The sequence below is a fragment of the Cololabis saira genome, chromosome 17 (assembly GCF_033807715.1).
Source record: "Cololabis saira isolate AMF1-May2022 chromosome 17, fColSai1.1, whole genome shotgun sequence".
NCBI classification, from domain to species: Eukaryota; Metazoa; Chordata; class Actinopteri; order Beloniformes; family Belonidae; genus Cololabis; species Cololabis saira.
In genome coordinates, this window is record NC_084603.1 from 24,703,060 (window position 1) to 24,722,289 (window position 19,230).

General features: G+C 38.7%; 1 protein-coding gene across 2 annotated transcripts in view; it reads left to right on the forward strand.

Annotated features, from left to right (window-relative positions):
* The first annotated feature begins 2,208 nt into the window (after window positions 1-2,208).
* The window catches only part of rgs7a (regulator of G protein signaling 7a), a 58,367-nt gene continuing 41,345 nt past the window's right edge, over window positions 2,209-19,230 (forward strand). For both annotated transcript variants that reach the window (XM_061744631.1, XM_061744632.1), the window contains exons 1-2: window positions 2,209-2,389; window positions 3,334-3,452. In XM_061744631.1, the coding sequence (XP_061600615.1) occupies window positions 3,375-3,452 (78 nt within the window). In that variant the 5' untranslated portion in view covers window positions 2,209-2,389; window positions 3,334-3,374. The remainder of the gene's footprint in view (window positions 2,390-3,333; window positions 3,453-19,230) is intronic.

Genomic DNA, 19,230 nt, shown 5'->3' on the forward strand with positions numbered 1-19,230 from the left:
AAGTTTCCGTGAATAAAGACTCAGAGGACCCCTCTGCTAACAAGCTATATAATTTGGAGATAATTCCTTTTCCAAAGCAGTCATTTTTAATTTCATTTTCCAAAATGGACAACGGGGGAATTGATAGACACTGATTTTGAGATGATCTAATAACGTTTCTCACCTGTAGGTATTTAAATTCATGTTTACGTGGAATATTGTACCTGGCAATCAGCTCTACAAATGACATCAACACCTCACCCTCTGATCCCATGAGATCCGTTATTGTCTCTAAACCTTTTTCAGCCCAGTTTCTAAAACCAGGGTCAGCTCTGCCTGGAGGGAAGAAATGGTTACCCATATCGGGCTGAAGCGTGACAGAGAGGAGGATTCACCTAAATAATTCTTAACCTGATACCAAATTGTAATCATTTCTGACTATAGGATTTTTTTGTATTTGTTTTTCAACATTTTGACTTTTGCTGAGTATATGTACTGGGGGAGAGGGAGAGGGACTGAGAAATTTTCAATATTCATCCAAGGTGGCAGAGATTTATCTGTAAAATAAAACATCATGGTCCTCAATTGAGCTGCCCAATAGAACCAAAGTGGATTGGGGCACCTGAGGCCTCCTCTATCATAGGTACAAGAGTGATAAGCGTAGCCTCGGCCGTCTATTATTCCATAAAAAACGTGTGAAAATCTTCTTTAAAAGTGAGAATAAATCAACAGGAGGTGGCGATGGGATGTTTTGAAACAAATACAGAAGTCTGGGCCTTATATTTAATTTAAGAACATTGATTCTTGCTATAAGTGACGAAGGCAAGGAGTTCCATCTATCTATAGAGGAAGTAATTGAGTCTACCATGGGGGCGTAGTTAACTCCAGCAATGTCATTTACCACATATCTTTTTATGTTACATAGAAATATGTTATCAGTGTAAAAGATTTCATTAGTCTCCAGCAGACCTGTGATGAAGCTACTGCATCACGAATCAGATAAATACAATGATCTGCCTTTATTTGCCTTAAACCAGGTGGAATTAGTGACACCACTTACAGTAGCTTCCTCAAAAAAAAAGTTTGCATTTAGTGTACAAGCAGCCAGGATTCCTATTCTTAGGAGGCATTAAACGACTCACTTCCAAAGAGGCATTGCCTCTTTTACTTCATTACCTTATTCATAATCATCATAACAACTGACGCATACGCAACAAAATAAATGTAAGGTTAGGTGAAATATGAACATCAAGTAACTGAAATCTATTGCTGTTTGGGTACTTAGGTGTTTATTTTTACAAAGCTGTTACGTCAGTTTAGCTATGATGGTTATATGTTTTAATTGTGCAGCTTACTAGGAAAGTGGACTGTATATTTGGTTAACCTTCCTTGTCAAGAGCCTGAGTCCTGGAAGACTGAAGCAGAAGGGAGGGCATTCGACACAATACAGGCACATGTTAGTACTCTGGGAGAAGGGGCACAGCTGTCATCCTTCATGCCTGGACTGTTGTGTACTTCAAAAGCCACAGACTGCAACACATTACAATATTTTTAACACATTTTTGTTGCACAATTTTGTTTCCAGTTTTATTTCTGAGTTATAACCGTTTCTTACACTTTTGGTCAGCATCTGATAGGGTCTGTAGGAAGGTGTTACAGATGGCAAATTAGGATTCCATTTTTTTTTTTTGAATGAATGATCTTTAGGAAGAAAGAAAGAAGCTTCTTTCTTAAAAAAAAAAAACTTCCGTTCTGACCATGAATCTCCATATGATTGGAATTTGATTTTGATGGTGTGAAACCTTGTCTAGGTTAAAATTGATTGCCTTTTCTGAAATTAGAACAAATTGACGAAAAAATTGATGTGATAAAGGATGTTAGTTAGTTCAATAAGGAAACACATCAAAATAATGCCAATAAAACCACAACGCGCGCTACAATAAGAGATGTCCATCTTCTTGTAAAGCAGAGTCAATAAAATCAGTAGCACGCTCGGTCCCTTGGTGATCTTTGAAGAATATTTCAGTTATCAAAACACTGATATGTTGCAGGTCTGTTTATAACAGTACCAGCTTTCAAAAGTATTGCTACGGTGAGATTTGAGCTGGTAAAAAAAATCTTCAAAACGGGTTGTCATTTATTGCTCACACGCGATTGGTCACAGATCGATGCGCGCTCACATCGCTCCGTGTTGGCGCGCCCGAGCTTTCTGAGCATCTGTGAGGGAGGAGAGGAGAGACGGAGACAGAACACAACCACACCGAGCCCCAGCGAAGGTTTGCTTCTCCAGGCTACCAATGAATACCCCTCGCATTCCTATGTCTGCCAGTTGACACACTGAACGTGAAGGATCAGGCTTCAACCCCTGCGAGGATTCAGGAGTCCTATAGCGGGCTGCGTGTTTTTCCAGGTAAGCCCCCCTCTCTCTCTCCCTCTCTTTCTCTCCCTCTCTTCTCCGTTTTCCTGGCTGTGTTTTCTGTGAATCAACGCGCAGTCCGTCGTTAAGAAGAGGACGAGCGGACGCGGGCGTTTTGCAGTCGCTGTCCAAGGTGCTGAAACGGGCAGCGGCTCGTAGCAACAAAAACACAATACAGAAGCGCTAACGGCCTCAGATTACACGATTTCACTATTTGAATGCGATGGGCGGTCTGGTGATGCGGAGCAAAACCTCACAGGGATGCCGTGTGGGTGTCAGTGAAAGCATGATGAGACTGTTACATGCATACCATATCTGTACATTTTGCAAAGTCTTGCACATTTTATCTGTGGATGCAAATGGGTGTATTCGAGCTGAACCCTAGAGTATTATACCGCCTCCAGAGACGGCGTTTCTTTTTTTTCCCTTCTTCTTACTGCATTAACCGCTGTCATTCGGGTCTGCACTTATCTTGTCACTGCAATCATTGGATACATCTATAGTAGGGACCCTGTCGTGCATGAAGAATACTCTATTGTCAACAAAGGTTAAGTGTTGTTACTGTTCAGACATTGCTCTATGAACCCATCTAAGGAAAAAAAAAAGTGACAGTTGGCTAGTAAATGGTGGTCTGCATATTAAACTTTTGCCCCATTCACAGGAAACTTACACTAAGCCAGCACCCATAGGTCTACTTTGTTTAAAACTAGCACTTTTTTTTGGAGAAAAATGTCCTTCTCAAGACCTTGTAATGTGCACATGACGCCTGTTGCCAAACTGGGAGGTCTGCTCCATGTTATAATGCCAAATGTAGTGAGACATGATCCAAGCCACAAGTGATGTAAATGATTTTCTTCTTCACAAAAGGTAAGAAGAAATCACATTCAGGCTGGACTGTTCTTCTAAATGATCAACAATATCCATTCTGTCCACAACAGGAGCACCTGACATTTTCTGTGGCAGATTTACTTACTGGATCATGGCACAGACCAACAGCAGTGGGCAAGGGACCAATGGGGTAGCGGATGAGTCCCCCAACATGATAGTGTACAGAAAGGTAAGGCTGCTTCTATTTTTAGTCTGCTTGTGTTTGAGAGAGTGTGAGCACGTGTGACTCTCTTGCATCAATTTACCAGACAGTGAGCTGTGAGATGACAATTGCTAATAGCAGGACAGCTCCTATTCAAGAATTTGGGATTTAATTCCTGTTTTCTCTCTTAACATGTATAACACAGTGTAAAATATTTATACACATGCACTCACCCAAATGCTCTATATTGATATGCCCCCTAGTTTGATCGTGTATTGAACCATTGCTAACGTGGTGAAGCAGTGTTTTTTTCAGACTTGCATTAATTGAACAAATATGAAACTAAAACATTTTTCAGGGCAGTGCTAATGGTATATTTCTTCACATTAAAATAGGTTGCTACTGTAGATAATTAAGAGAAAATGGGAGATTAAAATGGCCCACTGCTGAGACTCCTTAATCCGGCACTGTTCTAAAATTAAAGAGATTAATAATTTAATAATTCAACACAGAAGATAACATTTATTTACTTTGAGGTATGACATCTAACTATCAATTTTTTCATTTCAATTTTAGGTTAAAATGTAGATATTAAAGGTTATGTGTGCCAGTCTTGTGTGCATTCATGTCTTTCTTCGGTTTGGTCAAAAACCTGAGTTGTAAGATTAACCTACAAATAAGCCATTTGGAAAATCTTTTGCTACCTCCAGGATATGATTCCATGCCAGGAGGCACTGACAGTGTCTGATAGTTAGATTTTTTTTTTTTTGTGTCTTAATGTAAAGCATACTGTGTGCTACATGTTTCACAAACAAAAGCCTATTCCTAAAAACTCAGTCAGATTGTATTCTACCTTTAAATGGTCTACAAATGTATTAAACATCAAAATAAGTTGCATGTAGAGTACGCAGGCATATAACTGCATGATTATTTGTGCTCATTATTTTTAGGTGGCTCAAGCCTTGAGTGAATTACTTCATTTTCCCTCTCATGTGGCATCTGTAATGCCTGTTCTATTTGTGACAGCTTCTGGATGCCAGAGACAATATTCAGTATGATATCATATTTTGATGCTCTTTTATGCCACTCAGATTTTTTGGGATAGTCTTGCTGCCAGTGTGGAGCTGGAATTGCAGGAAATATTGTTGTATTTATAGTTATAGGGAGAACTTGCTATTTTAGAAGTCACAAACTTCAGGATGTTCCCAAACAAGACAAACAGTGCCAAAATAAATTGCTAGTGAAATGAGAAAAACAAGGCATATTTGAAATACTGTAGATTGAGATTCATTTTGTCAGTTGTTTTTTATGTACACAATGTGAAGGAGATTGACAATTAATTTCACCAAACCACTGTGCTAGTTTAAATTAAATTAAATTAAATTAGATTAAATTAAATTAAATTAAATTAAATTAAATTAAATTGGTTCAGTTACATTCCATTTGGTTTAGTTCAGTTCAAGTCAATTCCCTTCCATTCCATTTAATTCATTTCAATTCAATGTTCATGTAGTGGTGGGAGACAAGGAAATAACTTTATTTTAAAAGGAAAATACCTCCAGAAGATTAAGAATCAGTAAAAGCAGTAATCTGCCTCAACGGGTTAGGGAGAGTTAATGGCAGAAATATGATCATACAGACAAAATTATCATGTACATACATATCATATACTGCAGAAGGATAACGAGACTAGGGGGAGCAAAGGTGTTCTGTGTATCACAGAAAGTCCCCAACAATGTTGGTTGATATCAGGATCACTAAGAGAACGTCTCAGGGTCACTTAAGCCATGCAACTCTAAGCTTTACCAAAAATTAAAGTTTAATGTCCAACATTAATGGTACAACTGGTGTCATACCTAGGGACAACATAGTTCTAATTTTGGAAATATCATCCAGGTGAAAGGAGGACAACCTAGAAACTTGTTTAATATGTGAGTTTAACTTTATGCTATTCCTAATAATATTAGTTCATGAAGATTTAAAGGAAAAAGAAAAGTGACAGAAACAGAACTCTGTATGAGATGATGACTAAAAATTTGAATCCATAAAATAAATATTTCTTATAGCAACATGCTTTTACTTTAATCCCAATAACAAATGTAAGCACTTGTAATGTGGTGCTGGATTGTTTTAAATGTGCACTGAGATCTAAGACGACATGTAAAGACATATTTCCCCTGTCTGAAGCCATGATCATCAGTCCCTTTTCTGTGTACTCCAAATCCTGACTGAAGCAGGATATAGTTTAACTCACTTCAATGTGCAGCATGAGTTTGTAACGACATGAAAGGTTGTTGGACTTCATTCGAAGTCCAACACACACACATCATTCAGAGTTGGCAAATAGATGAGGAGCAGTTTGGGGGGCAAAAGGACAGCTGGGTGGAAAAACAATTTCTTTCCTGCACCCTTGAGTCAGGGAAAGTACTCCCTGACAGAAACTGTTGTGCTTCTAAATAACAAGGTCGAGGTCGGGGACCTCTACACAAAGGTTATCTACCGGGGTGGGAATGATTTTCAGACTCAAGCGGGGGAGTTAAAGCATTGGGGTCTTGTTTAAAAGGTGGGGTACACTTTAGTGAAAGACAGATGGGCAGAACTGACTGACTTTGTACTGGTATGTTGTGGTGTAAAGTAAATTTTCAACCTACGTTTCAGCTTTTACCTAATGTCATTAGGTATGGGTGAAAGAATGAGCTTGCAAATAGAGGTAAGATTCCTAGAAAGGATGGCTGTCATCAAAACTAGGAGGGGTTCACAGTTTAGGTGTTGTTTCTCTCAAGAAAAGGAACTGGTTGAGGTGGTTTGGTCAGGGTAACTTCCAGGCACCTCCCAAACAGTAGAATTTCAGACAAGACCATCAGGGAGAGGTCTCAGGACAGACCCAATACTTACTGGAAAGATGCCTGTTAGTGTCTACTATGAAGACCTGCAGGAAGTGGCAAGAGAGAGGAAAGTTTGGGGATCTTTGCTCAGATTGCTGTCTTGTCCTGGATACGTTGAAGGAAACTGAAATATGTGCATATGCATAGATAAAATAATTGCTTTCTAGGTTTTGTACATAACGACACACCCATTTTTACAGCAGAAATCAGAGGTGCAGCAATTTATAAGGTGTCAACTCGGTCAGTCAGTTAAATCTATCAGATGCTTCAAGACCTTTTGGAAATGTGACATTTCTCTTTCACTCTATATTTTTTATACAAGAGTGAAATGTAATATTTTGATCATGACTAATTATCACAATTAACTCAGTAATCACAGTTATTAAATAAGATAATAGCTGTGACAGGCATATTAGCAGACATACTTTACTACTGCATTTTGATCATAAATTCTTTCAAAATAGGAGAAAAATACAGATTTTAGATGAATATTCTCATCATATGATTTCAGCTCTTCTTTCCACTTGACCACACATGTCCCTAGCTCAACTGTTTACACCAACTGACCTGCGTCGCAGAATGAAAGACCACGGTGAAGGCAGGATGGATGAAATTACGGATGTGAAGTAGTTTAACACAAATTGGAAATGTAAGAGCACTGTCTGCAGAGATACTGCCAGGATGAACAGGGGCCCCGAAGGCTTCTCAGTGGAAATGGCTTGGCAGAGGTGCTGAAACCCACTCTGACAGTGCCACACTAATATTGGGTGAATTCTCAAGTGGAAAATGTGGTTTGATGTCCTTTTTTTCGACATCTTGCAGATCAATGCCATACAATGCTGTAGGAAATGTTGATAGTGAGCAATCGGCCACATCTACTTTATACATGATGATGTGTTAGTATTGTATAGTAGCGGAAATGTTATGTAAGATGACTATAGGGAGTTTTATGGTTCAGGACAGCAGATAGTGGTTTGATAGTCTTTCCACTGGGAGCATAACTATATCCTTTCACTCCTTCATCCTTTAGCTCTCTCTGGCCCATCCATCCTAACACTCCTGTCATTAATGTCTAATGAAAATGGATGGGTGAGCTGCGGTGTTGACCAGATTACTGAAGAGGTGTGTGCAGAGATGTCAGTCTTCTTCAAGGACACATGTACAAAAGCACCTTGCTTGAATACATGTATAGGTTTACTGAAAATGTAAATCCACAATTACACACTGAGGCTTTCAGCAGCTACACGTGCAGAGACACTTGCCTTCGTGTTGAACTGATTTATTGGCAGCAGTCTCCAGTAACCACAAAAAAATTCATCACTAACAAGTCAGAGCTCCTCCAATTTATCAAAAACAAAAAAGAGCCATAAAGATGTCAGTGGTTGAATCTAATAGTCAAATCCACAAGGGTCCTGATCATTAAAACCCCTTTCACTGTCTTGTTGCTTATGGACTAACTAAGTTAGATCAGGTGTTCTAGAGCTTACTCTACATGTGCGTTTTCACGCTGGTCACTTGTGTCCACCATAAAATACACTGCGATACGTGTGTGTATATGTGGGCTGTATGTAGGGCAAATGTTGCTAAGAGAGAGTTCTGAATTTTTTATGCAAGCCTAAAACAGCTCTGGTTCATCGCTGCTCAGCATAGGGAAGGAACATCTTCTCTCATCAGCCAGCACTATGTGTTTGTCTGTGATCGTCTTTGTGTCTCTTTGCGTCTTTTTGAAAAGCATAGGTGTGCCCTTTGTAATGAAGACACATTAATTTCCATTTTACTGTATCCAAAAGCAATCATATTTAATGTGCAAAAAAATGCTGAGATGCTTGGAAATATAACAATTATCATTGTGAAACATTTCCCCTTCCAGCTTTACTTCTCAGAGAAGAGTAAATGTCACTTGACTTATACAACAATGGCCAATTTTTAGTCTCTTTTAGTTTTTAGCCTATTCTTATTTACATTTGAACTGCCAATGGGTATCCAGTAATTGTTCTTCTAGCAGCCAGTTTGGCTTCATTGTCGAGCCATTAATCCAATACTGTATCTCTACTGTTCTTTGCTCTGCTTTTTGCTTTTGACTAGATGAAACATTGTTAGTTTTTATTTTTAGACGGTATAGAAGATTGCCATTTCACATTGCAATGACTTTAAAAGCAAGCTATTACTACAGTAGTTGTGTTTATGCGTGTGAAAATGATGCCAAAGCAATTTATGAGTCTGCAGATCCTACTTTTCCTGCACATTTCTCCTCTTACACTACGATCTGTGAGCAAAATGACTGTGGGTATTTATGGCCTGCTTATAACAGAATATACAACCTCACATTGGAGACATTTGCATTGGGCACTTTACTAGGTACAGCTGGTGTACCTAATGGCATACTAGGTGTACACCACTTATGTAAGTGGTGTAATAAAGCGAGTGTACTTCACCACTGTATTAGGTATTCCAAATGTAGCTAAAAAAGTGGTTGGTGAGTGTATGTACGTCTCCCTCATGAACACTGAGGAATATATCCCTCAGATTGCCATCATTTAGTAGAGTCGTGCATTGATTTCATTGCATACAGGTATGAGCAGATACACGACAGTCATGGTTATGACATTGTCTTGCTACAATCGGTACTTAAAAAAACACAAAAACAACAACAAAAAGCAATTAATCATAAAAGTAACCACCAGGGATTTTAACTGTAACATTTATTTTTTAGAAAGGAAGAAAAACCATCAGGAAAGACATATTGGGAATAGGTAGCAGTGGATGCTATTTTGATCATTTTGTTGGAACAAGTAATTCTCTCTCTGCTGCATTATTGCAGCACAGTAATGTGTTGTAAATGATGCAGAGCTATTATTAACCTTCTAAGGTCTTTGCTACAGTTTTCATATTAATCCTGCTTCGTACCTCTTGAAATTATCCTATCATCCATCTATCCTTTTTTTTAATAGCATAAAATGCTGCAAAATTCAAGCAAGGAGTTAATGAACATGTGTAGAGATTTCAAAAACATATGATAGTGTATTTATAATATTGATTGTGGTATTTTATGTGGTATTCCGTTTTCTTCTCAAAATCTACAGTATGAAGGTGTTTGGTTTCTTCAGAATGTTTCGTCAAAGACCTCAGGTGGTAAAATCATCATCAGGTGAAAAACCCCAGAGGCTTCATGCTCAGACTCTGGGTTTACACTGCTACAGATTCAGCAGAGAAGGTGTCATTGCAAGGTGTTTTTCATTTTACACCTAATCTACATCTGTTCAAGAGGCGTATCAGCCTGCCCTGTTATCATTACAATTTCCTAACCATCCTACATTGTCCATGAGTCATAAAGCATAGAGAACGGAATACATTGCGCTTTTTCCTCCGTTAAGAGCCATATTGAAGGGTTCTTGTACTGCTCGTCTCCCCCAGTGTGCAATCAGAAGATCACTAAGACCGACAGAAAGAGGGGGGTGAGGTGGGATGATCCATAATTGCCAGATCAGAGTGATAATCTTTGTGCATGAAGTAGGGCTCTTTGTATGCCCTCTTGCCAGCCAGAGGATTTGTTTCCTGTGTATGAAAACATGCATGCTTTTTTTGTACACACTGTTGAGGGAAAGTGGGGATGCTTGGCAGACAGTGTTGAATGAAAAATTGGTGTTTATGCCTTGATAAATTTTAGACTCATCCATTTTTCCCTCAGTATTTACTGATTTCAAAGTCTAAACACCAATCTGTGGGACCTGCTCGAGACACCAGCTGCAGTTACTAGTATATGTGTGTAGTTACGCTATTGCACTGTGATTATAGAAGATAATACACTTGGTCATGCACATCACAAAGCAACGTGTACCCAATCTAAGGTCATGTTATTAATCACAGTTCTCATACAAATGTATTTCAAGCCATGAGAAAGAAAATCAGCATATATGACATAATGCAATAAAATGCTGATAATGCCACTATTACATAGCAATTATCAGAATTTCTCATAGACCAAGACAGGCATAAAACAGGGTAACATAAGAGAAGACTGTATATAAAATATATATATATGACGGGCAAGTGAAGAAGTATGGGAAAGTGAGTTGAGTAAGAATCATTAAAATAAAGTATTAATTAAAAGAAATGAAGAAGGTAAAAGTGAATTCACCATACTTATATAACACATTTTTAACCCTGTCGCATTTCTAGAAAGTGCTTTACAGTTTGTTTCTCATTAAAACCACGTACACTCATCCTCATACAGGGCTTATTATTATTCAAATACACAGTATTTCCAGTATGTAGCAGCTTGTTTGTACAATCAGACTCCCCTGAATAATTCAGGAGTGCAATGTGGGGGTTCATTGTCTATGCTAGGACCCTTTGCCTTGTGGGGATGAGCGCTGACCATCCGGTTTGAGGACAACCAACCTTACCGAATGATCTGTAGCAGCCCAGTCATTATCTCAGTTTTAAACAGTTGATACAAATCCTCACTACATCAATATTTTTTTCTCTGCATCAATATTTAGGAGCCTGGTATCAGGGTAAGCACTGAGAGTCAGACATCCTTCTTCATTAATTTTTCATTCATAAGTCTGTAGTCTTGTTGGTGTGCAGCACGATTGACATTTGAGGAGAATGCTAGGTAGATCTGAGTTTCATTTGCACAGCTATGAAAAGCTTTATGAGAAGGGGCACAAGATGTTATTTTTGTGGGGTTTTCTACATCTGGGCTGTTCTTTCAGATTAATAATTACTGATACTCACTGCAAACTCCCTGCCTGCCAAGTATGATCCAAGCCACCTAATGACCGCTCCTAGGAGCCTGACCCAGTTTTCCAGTCTATATAGAACTAATTCATGATCCCAAGTATCAAATGCTGCACTGAATTCTAATAACATGAGGAATGTTCATCTCCCTGAATCATAATTTTCACAATTGTCATCTGAAATCTTTGAGTGCATTTATCAGTTAGGATATGATTTAAAAATCTGAGTAAAGGCTCAATGAGTTATCATTGATTTTAGGGAATTAAGGATTTTAGAGAAAACTAAGTAAAATGTACCTGTGAGAAGAAGACTTTAGATCTGTAGTTCCTTTGAGGTAAAGTATCCCTTTTTCTGCCCTGGAAGAACCTGAAAATAGCAATTTGTAAGGATTTGAGAACGATGCAAGAGAGAAAATTGAGCCATACACAACAAATCAATATTGTTGGAAAAAAGGGCAGAGCAAATAAAAAAACTATGTAATTACACCTTTTTTTTTAACATAAACAAGTCATAATGTCACTACATGACTGATTAGATAAGGCTGATAGTTTTGGTCTTTGGAATCTCATACTTTTGGAAAGCTTTATTTCCTTTAAAATGGTGCCACATTTGTAAGGAACATGCTTTTGTGGGATGAGCAGCAGTGCTGAGTTTGTCGGTTGCGCCCATGGAATGTTCTTTAATACTTAAAGAACAAAGTAAAAAGCACAATTCAAAAGGAAAAAAGGAACAATGAATCTTAAATTATATGTTTTGGAGCAATTCTTACAGCCATGCCTGCCCTCTTATGGAAGGCCTTGTTTATTTCAGCAAGAATTGGCCTGGTTACAGTTTAGGACATAATGAAATGAAAAATATGACACATGATGCCCCAAGTTGTTGAGCAGCTGAAATGCAATTCCCACATGCATAGTGGGTGTAATATGAAGAGGTGACGCAACGCAGTGGCAAACATACTCCAGTCCTGACCTTTTTTTTTAAAGATGTTGCTGGGTACTTTTGGAAACAGTGTTTCTCACATTACTGCTCAGAATCAGATTTTAGATATCAGTTTAACATGAAGTCAGAGCCAGTTTTAGTTTGAGCTTTAAATGGAAAAGATGCAAGGAGTGTCTTCTAGCTCTTTAAAGATGGACAAAGGACTTTCTAATGCTAAAATATCAGTTTCAATTTCATTTGAAGGAACATTTCATTACTTTTAGGAAGCTTTGTCAAGCTGTTGCAGTCTTCAATCTCTGCTATTGCCAAAACCAACTAGCCATGCACTCCCATCCTGGTTGTCTCTTATGACAACTGCATATTGCTTAAGAGAATATGTCACACCTCAACAACAATAAAAAAGAGCTCACAGAGCTAGAGTCGACAACATGGCAGAGGTGATTAAGAGACTCATAAATATAATGACTTGTTGAAGTCATTATGTGACTTCAATAAGTTGAAAAGTTGAAAATTAAAGATTGAATGACTAAGAGACCAAACAAGAGTTGTCCTGCAGAGTGTAGTAAAAACATCCTTAACCTCTTCTTTTGTAGTGTTTTAAACTTTGGTTCATTGTAAGCAACTTACAAATCCTGGGTATTTAAGATTAAAGGCATATCCATCTTGTATTGTTTCTGTATTTGTACTTAGGGATGCAATTGAACATAAAAATGAAGAAGAATTAAAGCAGCTGAATGTTAGTCCTAGCAGAGGTTATTTGGCGCTCAAAATCAAAAACTACATTGCTGGATACAAGGTAGCAGCTTTGTCATCTCTGCAAAGAAAGTGAACAGATACTTTGGCCTGTCTTGCTTGAGGCTATCCCAACTGTATGCATCTGCCACAGCTGGAGTCTTTAGGCCTGACTGTAAGGATTATATAACAGTGTAAGGAAGCTTGGGTATTAAGATAGAGGCCGAGTCAGGCATTGCCTCCGTCTAGTCATTTAATTCTAGCTCAACATCTAGCAAAAGCTTAAAGGAGTGCCCCGAACCACAGTTGCCATTAAATGCCATCTTATATGTGGTGATTTTAATGAGCACAAGGATGCAACATTCTGAAGGAAACGGAGCATGAGCAAAAAGCCTAAATGGGTAACACAAAGAATAAAACAGATTACAGTTTAATTTGAATTCTTTGCTGTTTTTCCCTGTATTCACTACTCCTCTGGGTATTATCCATCTGAAACGTGAAGCATCTGTCCTTGTTCTCACCTTTATAATTGTCCCCCCTTCTCCCTAGCCCTTCATCGCCATAAACACCATCTGCATCCAAACAGTATCCATGCAGCTTCTACTTGCCCCATGTGCTCTAGAAGGTTTGCTCCTTCTTAACCCCCATCTACAATGTATACAATTCCCATTTGTCTGCTTGTTTTATGTCTTTATGTATTCAGTGTGGTGCCTGTTTATTGTACACACTCAGCGTCCTGCGTGCACATCTTTTTGCAGTTTCATTCCTCTCAAATATCTTCACTTCAAGTCCCATTTAGTGAGTGATTCCTTGTATACTTTAGGACAGGACTACAGCTATTACTTTCTCTCCTGCGGTGGTGTACATACGGATGAAAAATGAACAACTGAGCACATTTTGTGGAAAGTAAATACAATTTTCTGGTATAAGTAATCACTTTTAATAATAATAAAAAGACACATGGGGTGAAACATGAACTGTGACACTGCCAACAAATATCCCTTTACTGCTTATTTGAACATGTCAGTGCTTCTCAAATCTATGATTATATTCACCACAGTCTTCTGCAAGAGGATAATTAAGCCAACTCGAGGCAAGTCGTCGTCCACAACAATCACCGGATGTATTTCACAATGACCTCAAACCATTGCAATCTGGATTTCAAGTCTTCAAACTTAAACCGAAATGAGACATATTGGTAATTGCAAGCATGATTGCACTTCTCTGCTGTATCATTTGGCAGCTTGGTGGAAAATTGTTGTTGATATCCATTCACAGTTCCCTGTCTTGTAAAGACATTTCTCTGAGTCCCAACTTTTACATCCCAGTTTCCATCACTGTATCTCACTGTGGTGTTCACACTTTGCCCTCTCACTTCTGTCTCTTTCATCCCGCTCTAGCCCCACTCACTCCCGCCTCCCTCTTTCATGCCCTGTTTTGTTTGGTTTCAGGTCTTTGATGTTTCTCAAATACTCGTAAGATCACACTAACTTTTTCTCTTTGTGTCTCCCACACTGACCCAGACACACATGTGCACTCTCAACCCCCCTCCTGCCAAAGGAGCATCCATCCACCTCTGTCTTTCTGTCCCATCCTCTCTCAAGTCTCTCTCCTCTCTTTGAAGTCATCAGAGCTCCAGTCAGCTTTTATCCTCATAGAGAAAAAGACAGGAATGTATTTAGACCCTGCTGGAGCTCCGTTATCTCTCCTCCTCTGTGAAATGATTCACTTGTGACTCACAGCTTTATTGGAAACTCACTCTAAACAAACAACCATTGGATGCGGCATTTTCCACCCAAATTGACTGTAACTGTAACTGAGAATGCTGGCCTGATTGTCCTCCTACAGCTTAGTGACCCTCTCTACAATGAGGTGTTATTCTCTCAGAAGCAATCATGTCTCGCTGATTAGCGTGCAATGTCTGGGCGCCAGTGCACAAATCCAATAAGGTAAAAAAATTAATACATAAATAAATTAAAGTCAAGCCTCAGTTGTTCCAATGACTGCATTGTCTTTTTTTGTTGCAACATACATTATATTTTCATTTGCCAAACTGATAATTGTAGCCCTTTTTCTAAAATTGTCCACATCCAAAACAATCAGAGGCACATACCGTCAGCTTGCTGGTTGTTGTGTTCTGGGCAGCGTCTATCTGAACACTACAGAGCATCACAGTTTCACATGATTAGTTCAGCTCAGTAAGCCCTTCCACACACAGGATGACCTATAGTTTTAAAATGTCATCTTAATTCAGTCAAGAAGTTAGAAACATAGGGTCTGAACCAGTTCTGAAATACTTAGGGTGTATGGCTTGCACTAAATGTTAAGCAAGTCCTATAGTAGTTTCAAATAAGGTAAGAAATATTTAAATGTGAGAATTGTATTACCTTGTTCAGTTTGACTTTGATTCCAGCAGGTCAATATTTACTCTGAAAGTGAGAGTCGAATATTCAGTATTATTTCCATACATTCTTGGTGAATTTGGAATATAATTAAATTGAAGTCTAGTTTTCCTGTTCTTGCCACTATTAAATATTTAACCTGTCAAAATGTCAAGATTCACTGTATGCATTCTTATTCCCTTAAGAACTGGACACACTATTGTCTTTTTTTGGCAATGTTGACGGACATAAATGTAAAGTCAGTAATATTTATAAGGTTAAGTTTTTAATTTGTGTTTTTTTATGTTTTTTTTTTCTGCTGCAGATGCAAGGAAATAAAGGTTTTATGTAATGTTGTCAGCTTTGTCAAGCTCTTCAGAAAACAGTCAGGTTTTAAGAGGCTGTTTAAGCAATGTTAAGATTCAATTTTAGTTTGTTTTTAAAAAAAAAATCACTTTAGTTTTCAAAGGCTGCTGTGTTGATAAGAGCTGCATTCATCTATGTAGGCAGCAAACTCTGAGAATATTAAAATCAATTGATCAACCTAATATCCTCTGTTCATGACCCAATGCTTTGAAAATTAATGAAATTTCCATGAACTTATCTAAACTTGTGTTTGCAAAGCGATTAGCTGCTAACTCATTAAATCAAGATGGTAAACACACCTGCTTGATGATAACATTCAGCTCAAAGCGCCATTGTGAATGGTAGCAGCAGAGGGCTGCATGAAGGTTATAATATAATATAATATGGCCAACAACCAAAACAAACCCACCATCTTTCTACTTGAGCAAAGAAACCTAGCCTTGGTAGCCATTAATGAATTCCTCCTGTCATTCAGACCCTGAATCCTGACAGTTTCTTGTCTGCAAATTGAGAGATGCCATTGCTGTGTACTGTGTTTTGTGCAATGGCTGTGCTTTTTTCTGCTATGGTAATAGCTGGTGGCTGTTCTGATCAGATCCCCATGACAACCACGCCAGCAGTCTGCCATTGCCGTTATCTCTAACACTTCCATCACATGTGCTGATCCCCCTTAGCTAGTAGAGTCACAGAACATGTTTTTTGATATTAGTGTATGCTTTCCACTGCTTTGTGTAAGGTTTTCTGACTCTGATATAAGCAAAAAAAAAAAGAAAGAAAAACCCTCCTTATATATAAAAGATTGCTGCTCAGTCAGTAAAAGCCTGTAGAGCTTGTGGAGACATTAAAACGCTAAAAAGCTTTCACTAGTAACTTGTGGTATATATATATATATATATATATATATATATATATATATATATATATATATATATATATATATATATATATATATATATATATATACGCACCTCACTCAATATATATATATATATATGTATATATGGTCTGATAAGATCTGATGATCTGTGCAGGTAGAAAGTCCGTTCCAAGGAAACCCAAACAACAAAAGGACCGATCCCAAAGATGTATGAGAAGGAACTATAGGTAACCTATCGGTATGGCTCTGTGTGAGTGACAACACTTAAAGTACTTCAAGTTAACTCAGTACCTAAACAAACTATTCTATGTATACATGCATATACATGCATATGTTTGGCTTTTAATAATACTTTTGTAAGACAGGTACAGTTAGCAATCAGGGTAACAATACCATCGGGAGTCCAGTTACCCTGACATGTGCAATATGATCACTATGTAAATCAGATCCTCTGCTGGGCCTGAAAATCAATGACTGCACATTGTTTAGTGTGTGTGTGTGTGTGTGTGTGTGTGTGTGTGTGTGTGTGTGTGTGTGTGTGTGCGTGTGTGTGTGTGTGTGTGTGTGTGTGTGTGTGTGTGTGTGTGTGTGTGTGTGTGTGTGTGTGTGTGTGTGTGTGTGTGTGTGTTTTATGGTGTTTTATCACCCAATAAAACATTATATGTTGGATGAAACTGAGGTCTAGTTATGTAATCCTAAAAAAAGAGAAAAATGGCAAATTAAAGTGTTCAAATATGGTGGAAAATGTTGCACTTCTCATTGCCAAAGGCTGATTTGAGTTGCTGGCATTAGCTTTCCATGCCTGTGTCATGAAGTAGCTGGTATTAAAGCAAGTGAGAGAACACGTCAGCATGATGGTGACAGGATTTGCCATTTAAGAAGCTCTCTGCATGAAGCTCTCTATAAATTAAGACACTATATTTTCTGCAGTTGTCTAATATGCAACAGCCTAATCTTCAACACCATACAGTACATCCCAAAAGCTGTCAACTTTGTGTTTTTTCCCCCCTCTACAGTAAGTTGACAGAAATAACATTTTTTAACCAGTAAGATACTGCAGCCTTCAATCTGTATCATCTCTGAAATAATGTCTGCTATATTTTCAATCACTCCACGTGACTTTGTTGTGAAACATTCAGCAAAGCCGACGGTCCATCATCTTCATCGCTCAGTGGTTCAAGTGTCACTTGTGTCCACAGTCTGCCCTTATCAGTTTATTGTCTAATCTGACTGATGACTCTGAGGTGTGCTTGTGTGTGTTCGGCCGGACATCCAGTCCTTGTCTCGTTTCTCCAGACAGGAGAAGGCAGAAGAATGTCAGCCTGCTAGTATCCAGCTGCTTCTCTCTTATTGGTATTCTGTGCACACAGAGCTGTCCTAAGTGTCTGTTGCACGTGCCAATGGGGAATGTGGGAAATGAGAGGAGGAGGAGGAGGAAGAGAAGAGTGAGGCCCTTCTCTCTTAAGTTATCTGCAACTAAAAATAGAAAAGCATCCTCCCTTCTTTTCTATTCCCAGTGCATTTCTGTTTCCATACCCAGTTGCCCTCCCCGTTTCCTCTCATCCTATTCTTTCTTCTCCTTGTCTCTGTTGATCCGTGTAAACATGCTTCTTGTCCTAGGATAAAACTCCTCAAATGTAACATCAAATAATTTGGACAGTCCTAACAGCCTTGCCTTGATGACAGATGATGTAAGGGGGTGCTTTTATTTTATAATACCATAAAGTCATATTATGAAGGCTTTGCTTGACTTGGCTTTCTTTAATTATCAAAGATAAAAGCATGACTATGACTGTGAGGCATGGAGCCTTGTTAATCACAGCATAAACACATATAGAAATATTTAAATTATTCTGGGTAAAGTGTTGTGATAATGCTTTACAATAATACAAAGTTTTCTCAGTGAAACTGGAATTAAGTCAGAACTACCGGTAATTACTGAACATCAAAATAAGAAGAAAGAAACATTTGGATTGAGTCAGGGACAAATCCCTAATAAATGATCTAATAGTGAAAGAAAGTAATGGACATACATTAACCGCCAAAGACCTGGTTCAATCTTCAATCTGCATTGGGCCCCTGTTAAGAAATTAAATATTATGATATAAACAACATATTGTGTGATGTCCGCATATGAGTACGCCAAGTCTTTAAAGGAGCTTGAGGCAGGATTTATGAAAAAAATGTGTAAACGTTTTAAGTTTTCTAGTAATAAGGTCAGATGAAGCGTTCCAAACCAAAACGAATGAGCCCTCTAGTGTATCTCTCCGTTGCCTTGAACAGGCTGTGTGCTGCAAAATGTGCTGCAATGCTGGGGCCGAGTTTCCCGCGCTGTCCTGCGGATGTGACGTCACATGACGCTGCATGCACGTTCTCCCCGTTATCCCGTGCCGGCTTCACTGTTGGCTGCAGTACCCCCCACGGCCGTCGTGGTGAAGGGTGGCGCTATAGAGTCTCATTTCTTAAAAGGAGCCTCATGCTCCTTTAAATAACTATTAATTCAGTACTCGTGGATTTCTGTTTTTTCCAAAACTGTTTTACTTGATGGGACACAAAAGTCATGAAATAATGCAGTAACAAGTGTTGAGTTAAGCCTGAATTATGGTTCCGCGTTAAACCTACGCCGTAGGGTATGCGGCTACGCGGCGGAAGCTCTCCGTAGCCTACGCCTAAGCCTGACGTGCACCTCGCAAAAAATGTAACTACGCGTCGAGGCAGACCCAACGCAGACCGAGAGGGCTGTGATTGGTTTGCTTGGTAGCAACGCATTTCCGGTTCCTCTTTTGTTCGTGTGTGTGATTTTTTATTTTTTTGGGTTGTTTTGGTTTTTTGCACAATAGTTGTCCTTATCTCTTTGATTCACTGTGACCGGAAAAGCCGGA